At 50.8% G+C, this 16,728-nt stretch overlaps 1 protein-coding gene across 5 annotated transcripts in view; it reads left to right on the top strand.

The window, feature by feature from the left end:
- The first annotated feature begins 412 nt into the window (after nt 1-412).
- The window catches only part of SLC6A20 (solute carrier family 6 member 20), a 43,499-nt gene continuing 27,183 nt past the window's right edge, over nt 413-16,728 (top strand). For 3 of the 5 annotated variants that reach the window (XR_003005953.1, XM_024765255.1, XM_024765252.1), the window contains exons 1-3: nt 439-592; nt 12,672-12,812; nt 14,597-14,688. Coding sequence is in view for 4 of the 5 variants with exons in the window: in XM_024765255.1 (XP_024621023.1) it covers nt 472-592; nt 12,672-12,812; nt 14,597-14,688 (354 nt within the window). In the remaining variant the exon portion in view is untranslated. Of the gene's footprint in view, nt 593-12,671; nt 12,813-14,596; nt 14,689-16,728 lie in introns of all 5 variants that reach the window. The other 2 variants (XM_024765254.1, XM_024765253.1) reach the window with 2 other exon arrangements.

Genomic DNA, 16,728 nt, shown 5'->3' with positions numbered 1-16,728 from the left:
GAAAATGGGCTATTTCATCCAGTTCATTTAAGCAGTTCCCTTTACCAGAATGTCAGCTCTGGGAGGGCTGGGGATGTTTGTGGTGTTCACAGCCCTGTCCCCAGACAAAGCCTGGCACACAGTAGACACTCTGTAAATGCTGGGTAGGTGCTCGAGGGAACCTGGCCACTCCCAGGAGCTCCACAGCCGAAGCACCAGACCCCACGTCGAGCTGGAGGGGCCCGGGCGCCATCCTGTACGGCGCAATCTCGGGTGCCTTCCCGGCCGCGGCGGCCCGGCGGCGGGGTGGGGCTCGCCGTCATCCATTTACCAGCCTCGCTCCTCCGACGCGAGCGCCGTTAATGAGATTAGCAATTAAAAAGCGGGCGAGCCGCCGCGGCAGAGGCGCGGGGCCATCCCCAGGTCGAGCCGGGCGAGACGGCGCTCCTGGCGGCCGCGCACCGAGCGCGCCGCGCGCCGTGCTCCGGGGCCATGGACGAAGCGCGGCCGCTGTGGGCCACCCCGCTGCAGTTCGTGTTCGCCTGCATCTCGTACGCCGTGGGCCTGGGCAACGTGTGGCGCTTCCCCTACCTGTGCCAGATGTACGGCGGAGGTGAGTGCCGGCGCCCGGGCTGCGCAGTCCCCTCAAGACCCCGCGGGGTCGCCTTCTGTGCCGAGTGGCCTGGGGGTGCGCGCTGGGGTTAGCCCCATATTGCCTGCCAGTAAACTGAGGCTCAGAGAACGAAGTGATTTGCCCAGAGTCACAAAGGCGGGAATCGGACCTAGGACATCTCAGTCCACAGCTGAAGCTCTTATCCAGAGCGCCTTCTCGAGCCCTCTGCAGCCCCGACCCCATCCCCGGGGCGGCCAAGCCCCCCAGCACGCCCTTGTCACCCTTGTTGGTCAGGCTGCGGCTCTGTGAGCAGTAGGAGGCACGGGGTGGGGGGTACACTGTTTTCCTCCCTCGGGAGAAGAGATGGCAGGGGTCTGACAGCAGGAAATCGTCTTGTTCAATAGAAACTCATTATACAACTTTCAGATCAGAAACATTCCTGGCAGCATGATTTGAAACTCAGGATAAAAGGATTTTGAGCTATTTCTTTAAATTTTTTATCACAAGATTGATTTGGGTTTGGGACCACAGTAGGCAGGAAGGCTAATCACTCTATTGCAGTGTTGTTCGTTTGTTTTGGTTTTTTACAAATTTTTCCTCTGAAGCGTCACAGTGCGCTCACTAGACAGCAACGCACCCACACAGCATTCTCATACCTTCCAGGGAGCTGGAGACGCCTTCTGTGACATGCCAGAGAACCTCAGTGAGGGTCAAGTGCCTTTTTGGAAGGCAAGGTGGCAATAGAGATTGAAGTCTCAGCATTAAAAAAATTTTTTTCTGAGTTTTTCTATTTCTAGCATTCTACATAAAGAAAATAGTTCTGACAGAAAGTAGACAGTAGAAGGATAGCCTCCATCTTTTAATAAGAGCCAGGCATGGGAAACCTCCTAAGCCCTCAGCTAAAGGGGATTGGTTCCATCAATTATGGAACATGCACGTGGTGGTGCTCTTGGAAGCCATTAAGAAGGTTTTTCAAAAAATGTATTTGAGCATCTTTTCATGTTATACATTAAGTGGAGGGAGGGAAGTCAGATTCAAAGCTGTATAAAATGGATGATCTCAATTATGTTTTAAAGTATGCAGAGAAAAGAGAATGAACAAAAACATACCAAAGAGAATAAAACAATAGTTATCTTTGGCTGTGTGTGTGTGTGTGTGTGTGTGTGTGTGTGTGTGTTGTGGTGTCTTCTATACTCAGCATGAGTGGTTTCTTTCACCGCAGAGGACAATGAAAGATGTTAGACCAAAGTATTTACTAGGTTTAACCTGTTCAAGAAGACCAACATAAAACACTACTCCCTCACTCTCACCCACCCCTCCCAACTCAAAAAAAAAAACTTGACAGAAGATGAATGTACAGTTTTTTAAAAAAATAGTGCATTCTTAATCCTCTGACTCCTTTTTTGAATTTGAAAGGCACATATATATATATATATATATCTCATAAGTATGTGAAGTACGTGTATTCCCATATGCTCCAACAGCTTCATAACTGACTTTCGTGAGAATTATTTGTCAGGATGAGATTTCCACATCATTCGGCATTCAGCACACCTACCCACGATACCTTTATCCTGCTACACATTTCCCAAACATGAGGCCAGGTGAGCCTTGCTGTCACGTGACTATTTAATTCCTTATTTCTAACAACAGCATTACCTGAGTAGTCTGCAGGTGGACACTGGTAAGGTGGGGTAGTTCTGAGGTGGAATATAATTGACACTCGAACAACATGGAGGTGAAGGGTGTCCATCCTGCACGCTGTTGAAAATCCCTGAAAATTCGCATATGACTAACAGTTGGCGCTCCGCATCCACAGTTCCTCCATATCTGCGGTTCAGCCCACTGGGGATTGTATAGTATTGTAGTACTTACTACTGAAAAAAGTCTGCATATAAGTGGACCCATGCAGTTCAAACCCAGTGTTGTTCAAGGGTCAACTGTATATATAAATTGCTAGGGACACGGCAAGACCTTCAAGACCCAGGAAAAGAAAGAAGAAATCTTGTGCCTGGTACAGAGTATACTTAAGCTGATAGGTGGAAAGGTAGATGGATGGATGATGGTTGGAAAGGTAGATGGATGGATGATGGTTGACCAGCAAATGGACACTGGGGAGAGGATGGATTGGTGGGTGGGTGGAGGGATGGACTCCATGGGTCCATGGATGGACAGATGGATGGGTCCAGGATGGACAGATGTAGGTTAGGTGGGTGGCGTCCTCTCAGTCATAAGTGTCTACAGAACAAAGACCAAACAGCTTATCCTGGCTTGGTAAGGACTTGACCACCTAACACCTGCCCCTGTTTCCACCTCATTTCCTGTCACTGATCTTCCTGCAGCCCCCCTCCCTGCCAACTGTTCTGAACAACTGTCCATTAGTGAATGACCACTCTCTACCTCCACACTTTGCCCAAGCTATTCCTCCACCTGGGATGCCACTGTTAGCCTGGGGCACTTCCAGCACCTGGGCAGAAGGCCTGCACTTTGTTCTAGAGTTTCTGTCGCCCACTAGCCCCGTCTCTGTGAAGTGGTGCGGTCAGAGGAGGCACCCAATGAATATTTGTTGCATGAAGAAGCCAGGTCTGTTATGAAAAGCCGCAGAGTTCGTGAGGCAGGGGTGCTGGTGGTTTTCCCAAGCCTTTCACTGCCCAACGGTGTCACCTACAGTAAGTGATTTCTGTTTACACTCCCGTTCTGTACCTGACAGGTAACCAACCGCATCATGAAAGGCTCCAGAGGGGCGTCTAACTTCCCTCTACACAGAGCCCTGGCTTCCACCACCCAGCCCCCCGCCAGCCAGCAAAGAGCTTGTTTATAAACCGCAGAGCCAGGCTGCGCCAAAATACTTCCCAGAATAAAAAGGATTAGGGGTCCGTGCTCCTTCCCATGAGGCTTCCTTCCTGCTCTGTGGGCCAGGCGGCACAAGGAATGTTAATTCTGAAGATTACATTCCAGGTGCCAGCACCCGACGCTAGAACAAAGGAAAGGCAGCTGAAGGAACTACACAAAATCTGTGCTTGATAGTCAGCAGGCCTTGGAGACCAAGTCAAAGTCTAAGGCCGTGGTTGTTCAGGAAGAAATTGGGATGCAAATGTGTTGTATACCAACATGTGGAAAATGAGTGCACCTGCTGTTGACTTTTATATAAATGTGCTCAAATCATGGAAGAAACATGGAAGAATGAGAACACTGATGTGGCTCATGGAAATGTGGATTTTTTTTCCCCTAAATTTTCTCTGTATGATATTTAACCCATAAAGAGGGGCAGTCAGAAGACACCTGACTAGGCAGTGGGACAATGACGCTTTTCCTCAAAGCCCCTTCTGCGCCTCTCTGGTGCTTAGGCCATTGCATCTCAGACTTTGCCCACCGAAGCTTCTTGATAAACTACAGACTGCTGGCCCCGCCCCTAGAGATTCTGATTTGGAGAACTGTGGGGGAGGGCAGGATTCTGCATTTCTGACAAGCTCCTAAGTGATGCCAGTGGATGCTGCTGGTCCATGGACCACACTTTAGAGGAATCCCCCAGCCCAGACCAGCTGCTGGGAGGCAGGCAGTGGGGTGCCAATAATGTAGAACAACTGGCTTTTGGAGGGAGGAGCAGGACCTAATTTATAGCATTTGCTGATGACCATGGTGTAAATACTCCCACTGTGGCCAAGTTCAGACTAACCAGTGGAATGTCTGGGAATGTGGGGTTGGGAGGAGATGTGAGAGCTGGTGTGAGCCAGCCCCGGCATGCCTGGAGCCACAGCCCTTCGGGGCAGCACCCAGCCTGGGATGGAGCCACACCAGGCCAGTCCACAGATGGACGGGTGGGCAGCACGACGGCTGCTCCCTTGTGTAGTGTGTGCGCGTGTGTGTTGTGCTCAGTCTCTGGCCCTTGGTGTTTCTACAGTGCTCCTGGATGGAACAGAAACCTGAGTTTCAGAGGTTGTAAAGTATCAAACACAATTTGTAAAGTAAGCTCAAGAGGCTGGGTCCCAAACGTCAGAAAATGTCCCCGGGAGTGCCATATCTGCTGCTCATCCTGGGATTTCCAAATTCATTCCTGGTGACAACCACACTCCTGGGCTCCTGACATGTGCCAGGCGCATGTAGGGTGGACACAGGGGACTGAGGCAGAGATGTGATGAGGGTTAGGTTGGGGTTAGGCTGGGCCTGTAATAAGGAAGAACCTTTATATTCTATCACAAGTTAATCAGTAAAGGGATGTTGCCTATAAGCTTAAATTATACATAATGGCCCATCTCTGGGAACCCTGGCTCCCAGGTAAGGAGGATTAAGCTAAAATACCTTTGTTTAGCTCACAGCAAACATCCTGACGAGGCTCACCTGTGAATGGCTGCATTTCCCCCCCCCCCCCCCCCGGAGGCTGACCGGAACCAGGAAATGCTTGGCTTTACTCCCTCCCCTTTAGTATAAAAGACCCTGAATGCTAACTTAGGCAAGATGGTTCTCTGGGAGACGAATCCACCACCTTCTCAGTTTTCTGGCTTTCTGAGTAAAGTCGCTGTTCCTTCCCCCAGCAACTCATCTCTAGATTTATTGGCCTGTCGTGCAGTACAAGCTTGGACTCGGTAACAAATTTTGGGTTGGGGAATTTTCCGGTAAGGCCCTAGCAGCTGCTGGGGACCACTTGTCCAGAGAATCTGCCCTTCAAAATTCCCCAAAGTGGCACTGGCTGCCCCAGTGCTAGGCAATTGGAACAAGGAATTGATATTTGGGAGCCGACGGGTTCCATACAGTAGGGTAAGTCACTCCGGTGTGTACAGCCGGAAACTTTATTTCCTCTCCATTTGGGGCTTTTTCTCCAAAATAACCCAGTTTGTTTTGTATTTGAGTGGGGTACCCTGTTGGAGAGAGGAAAGAGTTGTTGGACTTTTACCCAGTTCGTTTGCTTCTTTGGATGCTAGCGTTGGTATGTGCCATTTGTGTTTTGTTTGTTTTGAATTTCTGTCTTTAAAAATGGAGACTGTTTCAACTATCCCAGAAGAAAGTCCTCTGGGGCTTCCCTGGTGGTGCAGTGGTTGAGAGTCCGCCTGCTGATGCAGGGGACGTGGGTTCGTGCCCCGGTCCGGGAGGATCCCACATGCCGTGGAGCGGCTAGGCCCATGAGCCATGGCCGCTAAGCCTGTGCGCGTCCAGAGCCTGTGCTCCACAACGGGATAGGCCGCAGCAGTGAGAGGCCCGCGTACCGCAAAAAAAAAAAAAAAGTCCTCTGAGGTGTGTTTTGGATAAGTGATCTGATTACAGCCATGACCCATGAGTAGAAGATGATGATATTTTATTGTAACATTGTGTGGCCACAGTACTTGTTAGAAACTCCACAAGGGGTTTAGGCAGAGTTATCTTGGGACGCTGTGCACCGTATACTGCTACCCTTGCTGTGTTAATTACGTCGTTTGTGGTCTCCTATGTCGTTGGTATATGTAAAACCGCAAGACCAAACTTGAGGGTTCATTTAGATTTTGTTTGTTCTTTGGGTTTTTCATTTCATTTTGTTTGGTACTCTTTCTCCATTTACAGCCAAATCAATTTTGTGATATTTAAAACTCTTGTGATATTTAAAACTTTTACAGATGTCAAACAGAGAAAAGGAATAGAAGTAAAAAAGACCTGGCTGTAGGACATTCCCAGGGAGAAGAGAAAGGTTCCACTTGGTTCCTAAAATCATCAAAAGCCCCAGCCCAGAATTCCTCCTGGTTGGCTGATGCCAAGGCAAAAAGGCATCCTTTTAATTGTTAGAGATGATTAATTGCTATTTATGGTTTTATGGTGGCTTTTCTGTGAAGAAGTGGGGAAGAGTGATGACATTCTTTACGTGCAAGTATTTGTGCTATTACATCAGGGAAAATGAGAGAAAGAAAGGAATGAGAGTGAGGATAGGTTGCTTCAGACCTTAACTCCTCCAGCTGAGCTCGGGACTGCCCCTCCTTCTAGGGATCAACTAGAAAATCCTGTGTTAGTTCCTGGGGCACAGGGGCCTGGTATGGTATTGCTATCTAAGACCCGACAGGGCACCCAGTTGGGGTGAGGAGCTGCTCCCGGGGCAGGAGTTTCCCTTACCCCATTATCTCATAGGGGGCCTAAATGCCAACAGCCAGCCAGCTGGGTTTCTCAGCCTTGTTTATTTGAAAAGATTGCAACCCTCCTTTATAGGGAGCTCTCCTACACCTGAACCCACTTGGCAGTACCAACAGCTGAACCAAATTGGAACCCAATGAGGGAGGACTGCACTTATTAGAACATCACTTATCAGTGCATCTTGGCAGGGCTTTGAAAAGGGGAGCCAAAGCAAAAAGAGGTTGAACAAAATTCAGCAAAAAAACAAATGAAGACCCCTCTGAATTCTTGGAGAAGATTTATCAGGCCTACAGACATTATACTAATGCAGATCGTGTGGCCCCTGAAAATATTAGAATTGTAAATTTGACCTTTTTTACGGAGGGCAAAGTGCCTTATATCAGGAGAAAGTTGAAAAAATCAGGATTCATTTGAAATGAACCCTTCTCAATTGGTAGATGTTGCTTTTTAAAGTGTTCAACAGGGCTTCCCTGGTGGTGCAGTGGTTAAGACTCCACCTGCCAACGCAGGGGACGCGGTTGGAGCCCTGGTCTGGGAAGATCCCACGTGCTGCAGAGCACCTAAGCCCATGCGCCACAACTACTGAGCCTGCGCTCTACAGCCGCTAGCCACAACTACTGAGCTTGGGAGCCACGACTACTGAAGCCTGCATGCCTAGAGCCCGTGCTCCGCAACAAGAGAAGCCACCTCAATGAGAAGCCCGTGCACTGCAATGAAAAGTAGCCCCCGCTTGCTGCAACTAGAGAAAGCCTGCACACAGCCACAAAGACCCAACACAGCCAAAAATAAATAAAATAAAATTAAGAAAAAAATAAAGTGTTCAACAGGGAACAACAACAGAAGAAAGAAGATGCAAAATGAAACGCCAGTTTTTTGGCAGTGGCATTGAATTCCCTGAAGGTGAGTAGTTGGGAGAGAGGTAAGTCACCAGAGAGGTAAGGGCCCAGCCCTTCCGCCTTCAGTGTCAGGAGGCGCACGATGGCCCAGGAGGAAAGGGCAAAGACCGGCTGACAAACCCAGGATGGCAACCTGGAGGCTGCAGTGGCCTCAGTGGTAAGGGTTTGCTCCACCCCCCTGACTCTCCGGAGGATGCTGGGTACCCCTCATCCAAATAAGTCTGTCTCTCCTGCACCAGACCAACTCACATGTGCCCTATGGGACAACCCCTGGGGACAGGCGCGCCAGGACACTTGGCATTTCAACTGGGTGTACAAGGACTTGACTTTCTCTGGCCAGCACCCCACTCGTGGCAAGGACTCAGCTTTTACTAATCCTTCTCCTAGTGATTCTTTGTGCCTCATTTATACCTTTGAGAAAGAATTCTAGGACCGAGAGGTTTGCATCCACATGGATTGCTATCAGGCGGGGCCAACTTTCAAAGTACGTTCAGCAATGTCACTGTGCTGATCAAACAAATTATTCCATATCGATTAATAACCCACCCTCGCCTCTCACTTAACCTGAGACCCTTTATTTGGCTTTTTCCACTTTTGTAAAAATGATTCAGATATTGTCCGAGGCTGATGTGGTTGCTTAGTGGCATTCAGAAAAATAAAAACTTATTTATAAAAAGCACACAAACACACTGAATAATTTCCGTATAAGTAACACAAATAAAAAGATAAGGATTTGGGGGGGAACCATTCTGGATAAAAACACATATGACGCTTGTCTAAGGGCTGTGTGTATGAATAGAGAGACGAGCTTTAACTCTTAGTCGGGGACCGCTGTGGGCTTCCTACTTGACTAGAGTAACACTGTTTTCAATCAAAACACCTAATGTAATATTTTCAGCTTTTTATATTTTGATGACCAAATGAGTGTATTTGTCAAGGCTTTTTACTTAACTATTTTACATGTTGTTGTCTTCCCCGTTTCTACTTGAAATAAATATTTTGAGAGATTTAAAAAAAAAAAAAAAAGGGACGCTGGGACAATCTCTGAGGCAAGAGAATCGCTTCTTCCATTGATAGACTCGTCAAAATACCAGCCAGTGTATTCGGAAAAGGACAAGGTGAGGGCCGAAGAGTGGGGTTTCACTTGGACCACACCTCACTGGCTGGGAATGTAGCGCACAAGGAGTTGTTTTGATCCCTGAGGCATCTTGGACACTGTGCTGTGGTACATTCATAATAGCGTCCATTAGGGAGAGATGCCACCTTACAATGGATTCAAAAGTCAGGGGAGTTCCCAGGCAGTCCAGTGGTTAGGACTTGGTGCTTTCATTGCCAAGGGCACTAGTTCAGTCCCTGGTCAAGGAACTAAGATCCTGCAAGCCACTCAGCACAGCCATAAAAAAAAAAAAAAAAAAAAAAGCATATAATGGGGCCTAACCTACAAAAGACCATCCAGCAAGTCACTCAGAATTGCATGATTTGTGCTAAAAATAACCCAGAAGTGGCTATTGGACCTCCCCAGATGGGGACCCAACACAGGAACCTGCACCACTGAGGACTGGACTCAAATGCCTTGAGCTGCAGGAACTCAAGACAGTTGAAATGCACAAAGGAAGCTTTGAGTAAAGCCCTTCCTGGGGACAGCGTGAGCCTCAGTGTGTCAAGAACGTGTCTGTCAAAGGTGTTTGTTGTGGCAGTGTGGCTGATGACAGCAAAAATGACCCACCGATGGAAGCAGCTGGCTTCACAGCTCAAGGGGATTATCTTGAACCATCAAGGCCAAATCAGTGCTGCATGTGCACCTGGACCGACTTGTCACAGAGCTCACGTTGTTTGCAGGTTTGCTGGGCTGAAGAAGATTGTCTGGGGGACAAGCTGGACGATGGCCCCCTTCTTAATCTGGGGATGCTGCCATCATTGATATGGTTCCTGGAAAGCCCATGTGTGTTGAGAGCTGCTCTGACTCTCCTCCTCTGGGCCATTTTGCTGTTCGTGACATGAGAGACAGTTGCTTTGGGTGTCATCAAAGCAGTGGACAAAAAGTCAGCTGGAGCTGGCAGGGTCACCAAGTCTGCCCAGAAAGCTCAGAAGGCTAAGTGAATATTATTCCCCAGTACCTGCCACCCCAGTCTTAATCAGTGGTGGAAGGATGGTCTCAGAACCACTTGTCCCAATTGACCATTTAAGTTTAATAGGAAAAGACGGGTTCATGATAACGGTGCATCGTAAAACCTTCAGAAGGAAAGGAGAATGTTTTGTGGACCATTTGTTTTTGTGTGTGGCAGTGTAAGGTTTAAAATCAGTACTCTTTAATTGGTTAAAGCCCTCCTTGAGGAAATTATCCCCTGATTTGGATTAAGGCATTGGAACTACATTCATCCTGGAGACCACAGTCAACAGGCAAACCTGAGAAAGTGAATACTAATTTGACTTGGGATAAGGCCTTCCCAGTTGCCCTGCTGTGAATCAGTGGCTCCCAGAAGCAGGCTTAAATAAGTCCCTTTGAAATGTTGTGTGGTAGGACTTTTTTGAGGTATAAATTTTGAGGGCTTTTTTTTGGTATAAAATGTGATACATGGGTTGAGGTTCATTGTTTCTGCATATGGATGTTCAGTGTTCTAGCATAATTTGTTGAGAAAGTGATCACAGAGCAGATCCATTGGGATTGTGTGTGTGTTTGGATGGTTGGGCAGTGGGAGGGGTAATAGAAGTTACTGAAGGGCAGCGCTAAAGAACCCATCTGGGCACCAGGCCTTGAATGTCCAACCTTCCCACAGGCAGTGGACCATCAAGCAGGCTCTGTGAAAGAGAAAACCCTTCCGTGGACCTTGCCAGGCCTCCTGTGGCTACTGTTTAACATCTTGGGTGAAAATAATCTTTTCTTATAACCACTGAGGGTTCGAATGCTGCTCCAGGCAGGTTGTGCCAACGCAACCTATACTGATGGGTATATGGTGGGTGGGAGCCCCTGACAGCCTCGTGGACTCCTTGCTGTTGCGAGGAACCGGGTAAGATGCTGCAACGCCTCCCTGCTGGGCAGGAAGGGAGCAGGGTCTGGCAGAGTCTTCAAAGCGGGGTCCAGAAACGAGGGGGCAGGATTCATTGCAGCCTTGATGTAAGCAGGGAGGACGAAGCTGGGAGCGCGGAGGTCTGGTGACGTGGGGCCCGCTCTCCCGAGCACACGCTGGCACCTTTCTCTCCGTCGTGAGAGGGCCTCGCGGGGGCTCTGCTTGGCCTTGGTGCCAGCCATTCTCCTTCTGGGATTTCTGTCCCGAGGAAATAAACACGTGGACCAGGCTTTGTTTAGGACGGCAGAAAACTGGCAACAGCCTAAGTGCCCGGGGACTGATGTGATGAAAGAAATTCTAGGCTCCTTCTCCCGGGGGTATGTTGTGCAGCTGCTTAAGGGGCGATGGGAAGGGACACGGTGTGGTCGAGAGAACGACGGTGAGATCCTGTTGGGAGAGAAGTGAGTTATGGGACACTACATATGTACAATGGAGGCATTTTTGTAAATATTAGACGTTCCTGTGAACATACGTATCGTGTTGTTTACCTTAATACTTCCAGAGCCAGTTCCTTCTGTAACCAGCCTTTAATCCCTGCAGCTGTAGAGTCAGGGTTTTCTTTTAATCAGAAGTCCTGCCCTCCTCTCCCAGTGAACCGTTTTTCAGGTCCCCTGCCAAGGAGCTAGGAGCTGGGGGAGGGATGTCCGAGGGGCTGCAGAGGATGGGGCGGGACCAGCAGGAGAAGCAGTGGGGCAGCCAGGGTGGGGGACGCCCCCGCAGGCTGCCGTCTCTGTCCATGTGTCTGGCAGTGGGGGGCCTTTTGTCGCTCCGTTCACACGTCCTGGCTCCCCACTCTCACCGAGGGCCATTGTCTGCAGGTGGCTCCTTCGGAACCAGTGGGTTTAAAATTTGAACTAGTCATAATACCCTTTATTAAAATGAAAACTTAGGGCTTCCCTGGTGGCGCAGTGGTTGAGAGTCCGCCTGCTGATGCAGGGGACATGGGTTCGTGCCCCGCTCCGGGAAGATCCCACATGCCGTGGAGCGGCTGGGCCCGTGAGCCATGGCCGCTGAGCCTGCGTGTCCGGAGCCTGTGCTCCGCAACAGGAGAGGCCACAACAGCGAGAGGCCTGCGTACCGCAAAAAAAAAAAAAAAAAAAAAAAAAAAAAAAAGAAAACTTAGGCTGAAGGCCACTGTATAAAACGGATATACATCCAACAGAGGTGCTCTGTAAAGGGAGCTGGTGGCCTGGGCTCGGTCTATCGGGGACCTCCTTGTCTCCACACATACATAGCAATCCCTTGCCTCATCTCTGAAGACAAAGGCCCGGAGGAGTATTCTGTGGCTCCAGGCAATCATGAAGCAGCTGAAATTCCTCTGCCCAGGTGATCCCTCGTGGGCAGGGAGCAGGGCTGCTCCTCTCGCATCCATCCTACACTCAGCTCAGGGCCCGGCCCAGAGGAAGCGTTTAGTAAAACAGCTGTTTGGTGTAATACCTCCACCCAGGTGGTGGGGCACCATCTGGGCCATGTCAAAAGCCCAAAGGAAGTGTGTGGAGGTGGGTGGCTGGCTGACTGGATTCAGAGGTGATGTTCAAAACGTTTAACCACTCAGTGGTCCAGACTCTGATCAGCTATTAGTTGCTACAATAGAAATGGAATGGGGGTTTCTGGCAGAGGGGCTGGGGCAGCTGAGGCCTTGAGGAAGGCTCTCAAGGGTCTTGGCATTGGTGGAAATGTACCACCCAGGATGGGTGTATTTAACGATCTTAACAACTGATGTGGCTGTATGTCATCCATGGATGGAATGATGAATAGAAAGACAAAAGGATAGAGGGACAGCTGGATGGATGGAAAGACAGAAGAGTGGATGGGTGGAAGGATGGAGGATGAGTAGAAAGAGGAAGATGGATTCCGAGGGAAAGATAAAATACAGGAAGGAATGGAGGATGGATGCAAAGGTAGAAGGATGAATAGACTAGTAGAAAGACGGGAGGGTGGATGGAAGGCCTTTTGCACAGAGGTTCGGTGGGTTCCAGAGTAAAGCCCTGGGTGATGGCCTGGTTTCGGCTCTGGACACCACAGGTAGTTTCCTGGTGCCCTACCTCATCATGCTCACCGTGGAGGGCATGCCGCTCCTGTACCTGGAACTGGCAGTGGGGCAGCGCATGCGCCAGGGCAGCATCGGCGCCTGGAGGACCATCAACCCCTACCTCAGTGGCGTTGGTAAGTGGGTGCTTTCCAGTCCTCTCCCACCTGTGGACCCCCAGACTGTGTTTTGGGCAGGAGAAGGTGACGGTGGGGGGAGTCCCTTGGCAAAGCTGCTGGAGCAAGGGGCAAGCATGAGGCCCCAGAGAGAGCCCTTGAGTGGGGCGGGCAGAAGGCCCAGGACAGGTGCCATAGAATGTGCGCTGAGAGGGGCCGGATTTCTTACCCATGGGACGGTGACAGAGGGAGGATGCACACCCCCTGGGGAACTGATGCCACATTGCTTTTCTGGGGCTCAGTTTGCTCATTTGTAACAGGGAAACAGCTGCCTAAGAAAGGAGCTGTAACTCCGTGTCCTGTCCAGCAACCATTCTGGGAACCTGTATAACGGCTCCCTCTGTCACTGAGCACCTGCTCTGTGCAAGGTGCTGGCATGTGTGTGTATGTGTGTGAGCTCATTTAATCTTCATCACACCAGAGCGGGTGTGGGTGCCATTAACATCTCCAGTGCATGGAGGCCGCGAGCGGTGTGGGTGCCATTAACATCTCCAGTGCATGGAGGCCAAGAGCGGGTGTGGGTGCCATTAACATCTCCAGTACGTGGAGGCCGAGGCACAGTGGATGGCAAGAGGGGCACTGCTTTCCATCCTGCCTCCCCTGAGTTACTCTGAGCCAGTGTCCGGGGTGCCCGTGGGAGATCTTTGCCCGACCTGTGCGGCCCTCTTGGGCCGGGGCTCCTCTGCTGAACTTTGACCAGCAGTGGCCACGGTCTGTTCTGCTCACCTCTCCCACCCCCCAGGCAGAAAGGGGGACAGGAAAGTTCTGGGAGCAAGGAGGATGTGAACTTGGATGTGACTTAGTCTCAGATGCAGAAGAAATGTGTCCGGTGGCCTCAGGAATCACCTCCAAATCGAACTGCCTCCTCATCTTGAATGGCTGTTAATATTTAACACAGAGGTGTGTGGTTTTACAATTGGCCCGAGTTATCAATCACAGAGGCCTTCTCTGAGGCAGCATTTGCTGAATAGGAAAAATACCAGATGTTGGTGCCAATCGGGGTTGCTCGTGAATGTTTAACAACCAGCTCGGTGAGGTGGGGTGGGGGAGGGGAAGGCCTGGTTGTAGCATTTACTGATACTGGTGGGTGTAACTACTGCCACCACGGCCACCGTCAAATTCTAAGGAGATGTCCCGGAGCCTGGGGTTGGGCAGAGCTGTGCACAGCGGCTCTCGGGGCTGGTGAGGGCCAGCTCCAGGACACTACTGGTTCCCCGCAGGGCTGACCAGGTCAGGGGTAGCCCCCATCCCCCCCACTCCTGACACACCTCCTCACGCCATGTTCCCCACCACTGCTCGGCAGGGTTTGGCACAAATGACCCAGCTTCAGGTGAGCCAGGGACAGGGCAACTGTTATGTCTGGTATCAGTGACAAAGTGCTTCTCCCACTAGGTGCGAATCCTAGTCGTGCCACTTAATAGCTGTGTGGTCTTGGGCGAGTGCTGTGTCTCAGTTTCCCTCTCTGCGAAGTAGGCATAACATGGCATTTCACAACATCGTTGTGAGGACCTAAGCACATCAAAAGAACATCACAGGCCTCATGCCCCAGAAGATGGGGAGAGAGGTTGTGGAAGAGACTAACCCTTAGGAAGTGCTCGCAGGTGCCAGGTCACAAACCTGGTTTTGCTATCCCAGGGCGGGCCCTGCAGGCATGTCCTGGGGGCTCTGGGCGGGACCCCTGCTGCCCCGTCCAGGCAGGCGGGGTAGGGGCCGTCCTCAGCACCCTCTGCATCCTGTCCCTGCAGGCGTGGCCAGTGTGGTGGTGTCCTTCTTCCTCTCCATGTACTACAATGTCATCAACGCCTGGGCCTTCTGGTACCTCTTCCACTCCTTCCAGGTGAGCGCACCCGAGCAGGGGTCAGAGCGGGAAAGGGGGAGGGCAACAGAGTGCACACTGCCGGCACATGGGTGGAGCGTGGGGGCAGCAGCCTTGAGGGAGTCAGGAGCTATCAGGAAGTGGTGCGAAGGGCTGGGGGTGGCTGGGCGCCCCCAATCAAGCGGAGGACTTCTGAGCCAGGGATCCATGGACCCCTGCTGTTGTGTGTGATGTATGTCCCCATTTTGGGGGAACAGGCCCATGGCTTTCATCGGGTTCTCTCTGAAGGATGTGACCCCCCCAAAAATATTAAGAACCACTGCAGAGGGGGCCCAGGGGGAAACCTGTGGAGAGAACTGATGGGGAAGGGCTCCACCCACTGAGCATAACAGTACCGGCCTCCCTCCTCTTCCCCCTTCCTGCCTCTCGTCACTTGTCCTTCTAGGTTTCTGACTCTGGGCTGTGCCCCTCCTTTTCTCTACAAAAGTTCTCCTAGAAGGACCATTGTCACCCCTGTAACACAATAGTAGCTATTCCCAAGATTAGACATTTTAAAAATGCATGTCTGATTATAACCATAGCTGATGCTCATTGTAGAAAATGTGGAAGGAAATGGAACATGTAGAGAAGAGAGGACCCTAATTCCACACCGAGAGGTGGTCTTCATATCCAAAATGGCAACTTCCCGTCCACTGCCCACGTTCACGTCTTTTCCTCAGAGTCTGCCTTTCACTATCAGGGACCCCACTCCTGCGGCCTCCTCCCAGATAGGAAAAGAGAGGGAGGAGACAGGAGCTCACAGGCTGGATGCCTTACCCTTTGCCACTGAGCCAAGCCTTCATGGGACAGACCCTACCTCCAAGGCCCAAAAGCTAGATGGGGCCAGTCATGGACTATGAACTGACCCTAATTTGTGAGGCCAGTATCTGGAGCCCTTGGGCACAGCCTTGAATCGTTGGGGCCCCAAGGAATGCTTGGGTTAATGACCTCCATAATCAGGAGTCAGCATCTACGCTCAGAAGGTGCCACATCCACACCCAACTCTGGCTTCCCAGTCCACCCCACCCAGGTCATCTCACTGGAAAATGCCCTGTGCATGTCCCTGACAGGAAGGACTCTGCCCTGAGCATAGCTGTAGCCCCTCATCCTTTCCCTGGCTCAACCTAGAGTTCCATGAAGACTAGCCACAACCTTGCCTGTCCTCTGCCTTCTGGGTGGAGGGCAGCTCCTCTACTCTCCAGCCTGGTAACCATTTCCCTCCTCTGTGCTGGGCTGTCATGTATGGTTGGGCAGGTTGTGCACTGCACAATGCCATTCCAATTAAGGGGTTGCCATACATGTCTCAGGCACCATATGTCTGCATACTTAAGACAGTTTTCCAAAGGTGGAAGCAACGTGTCTTGTAACAAATCAGGATAATCTGACCATTTTCTAAAGGCAAAAATAAAGTGTCTCAAGTAAGGGAGTACTTTTTCCTAACCCTCAGAAGTGTGAAAATCAGTGATTCCTGAAAATCACTTGATTATTCATTCCAGCCTTCAGAGGTCCATGGGCCTCTCCCTCTGCCCTGGAGCCTCCTTCATGGTCACACCGTAACGATAGTACCTGCAGCAACAGACACTCACACTTGCTGTGGACCAGCTGGAGTCGCAAGCACTTCAGAACTATTCGCTTGTGTGATCATCACCGCACTGTGTGGTGCTGACACAGCGCGTACCAGAGGCAGAGGGGAGTTGAGTAGCTGGGAGGCTGGATGCGGCAGCCTAGCCACAGGGTCTGTGCTCTTGTCCACCTCCCACCAGGCTGGGCTTTCCAGCTTTTCCCTGGGGGAGCACCGGGATGTTACAAACACAGATGCAGGGATCCCTGCCTGACCCACTGATGCAGAGGGGGAGAGTCTGGGTGCTGAGAATTGGTCAGTTTAAGTCCTTCTGTACTTTAAAGCTTCTCCATGTTGGCTGCTTGCTGGAATCACCTGGGGGAGCTTTTAAAATTCTGAGGCCCGGGCCCTACCCCAGACCAATGAAATCCGAGTCACTGGCGTTGCACCCAGGCATCCGA

Source organism: Neophocaena asiaeorientalis, unplaced genomic scaffold, assembly GCF_003031525.2.
Source record: "Neophocaena asiaeorientalis asiaeorientalis breed wild unplaced genomic scaffold, Neophocaena_asiaeorientalis_V1.1 scaffold409, whole genome shotgun sequence".
NCBI lineage: Eukaryota > Metazoa > Chordata > Mammalia > Artiodactyla > Phocoenidae > Neophocaena > Neophocaena asiaeorientalis.
This window is presented reverse-complemented; position numbering and strand designations above follow the sequence as displayed.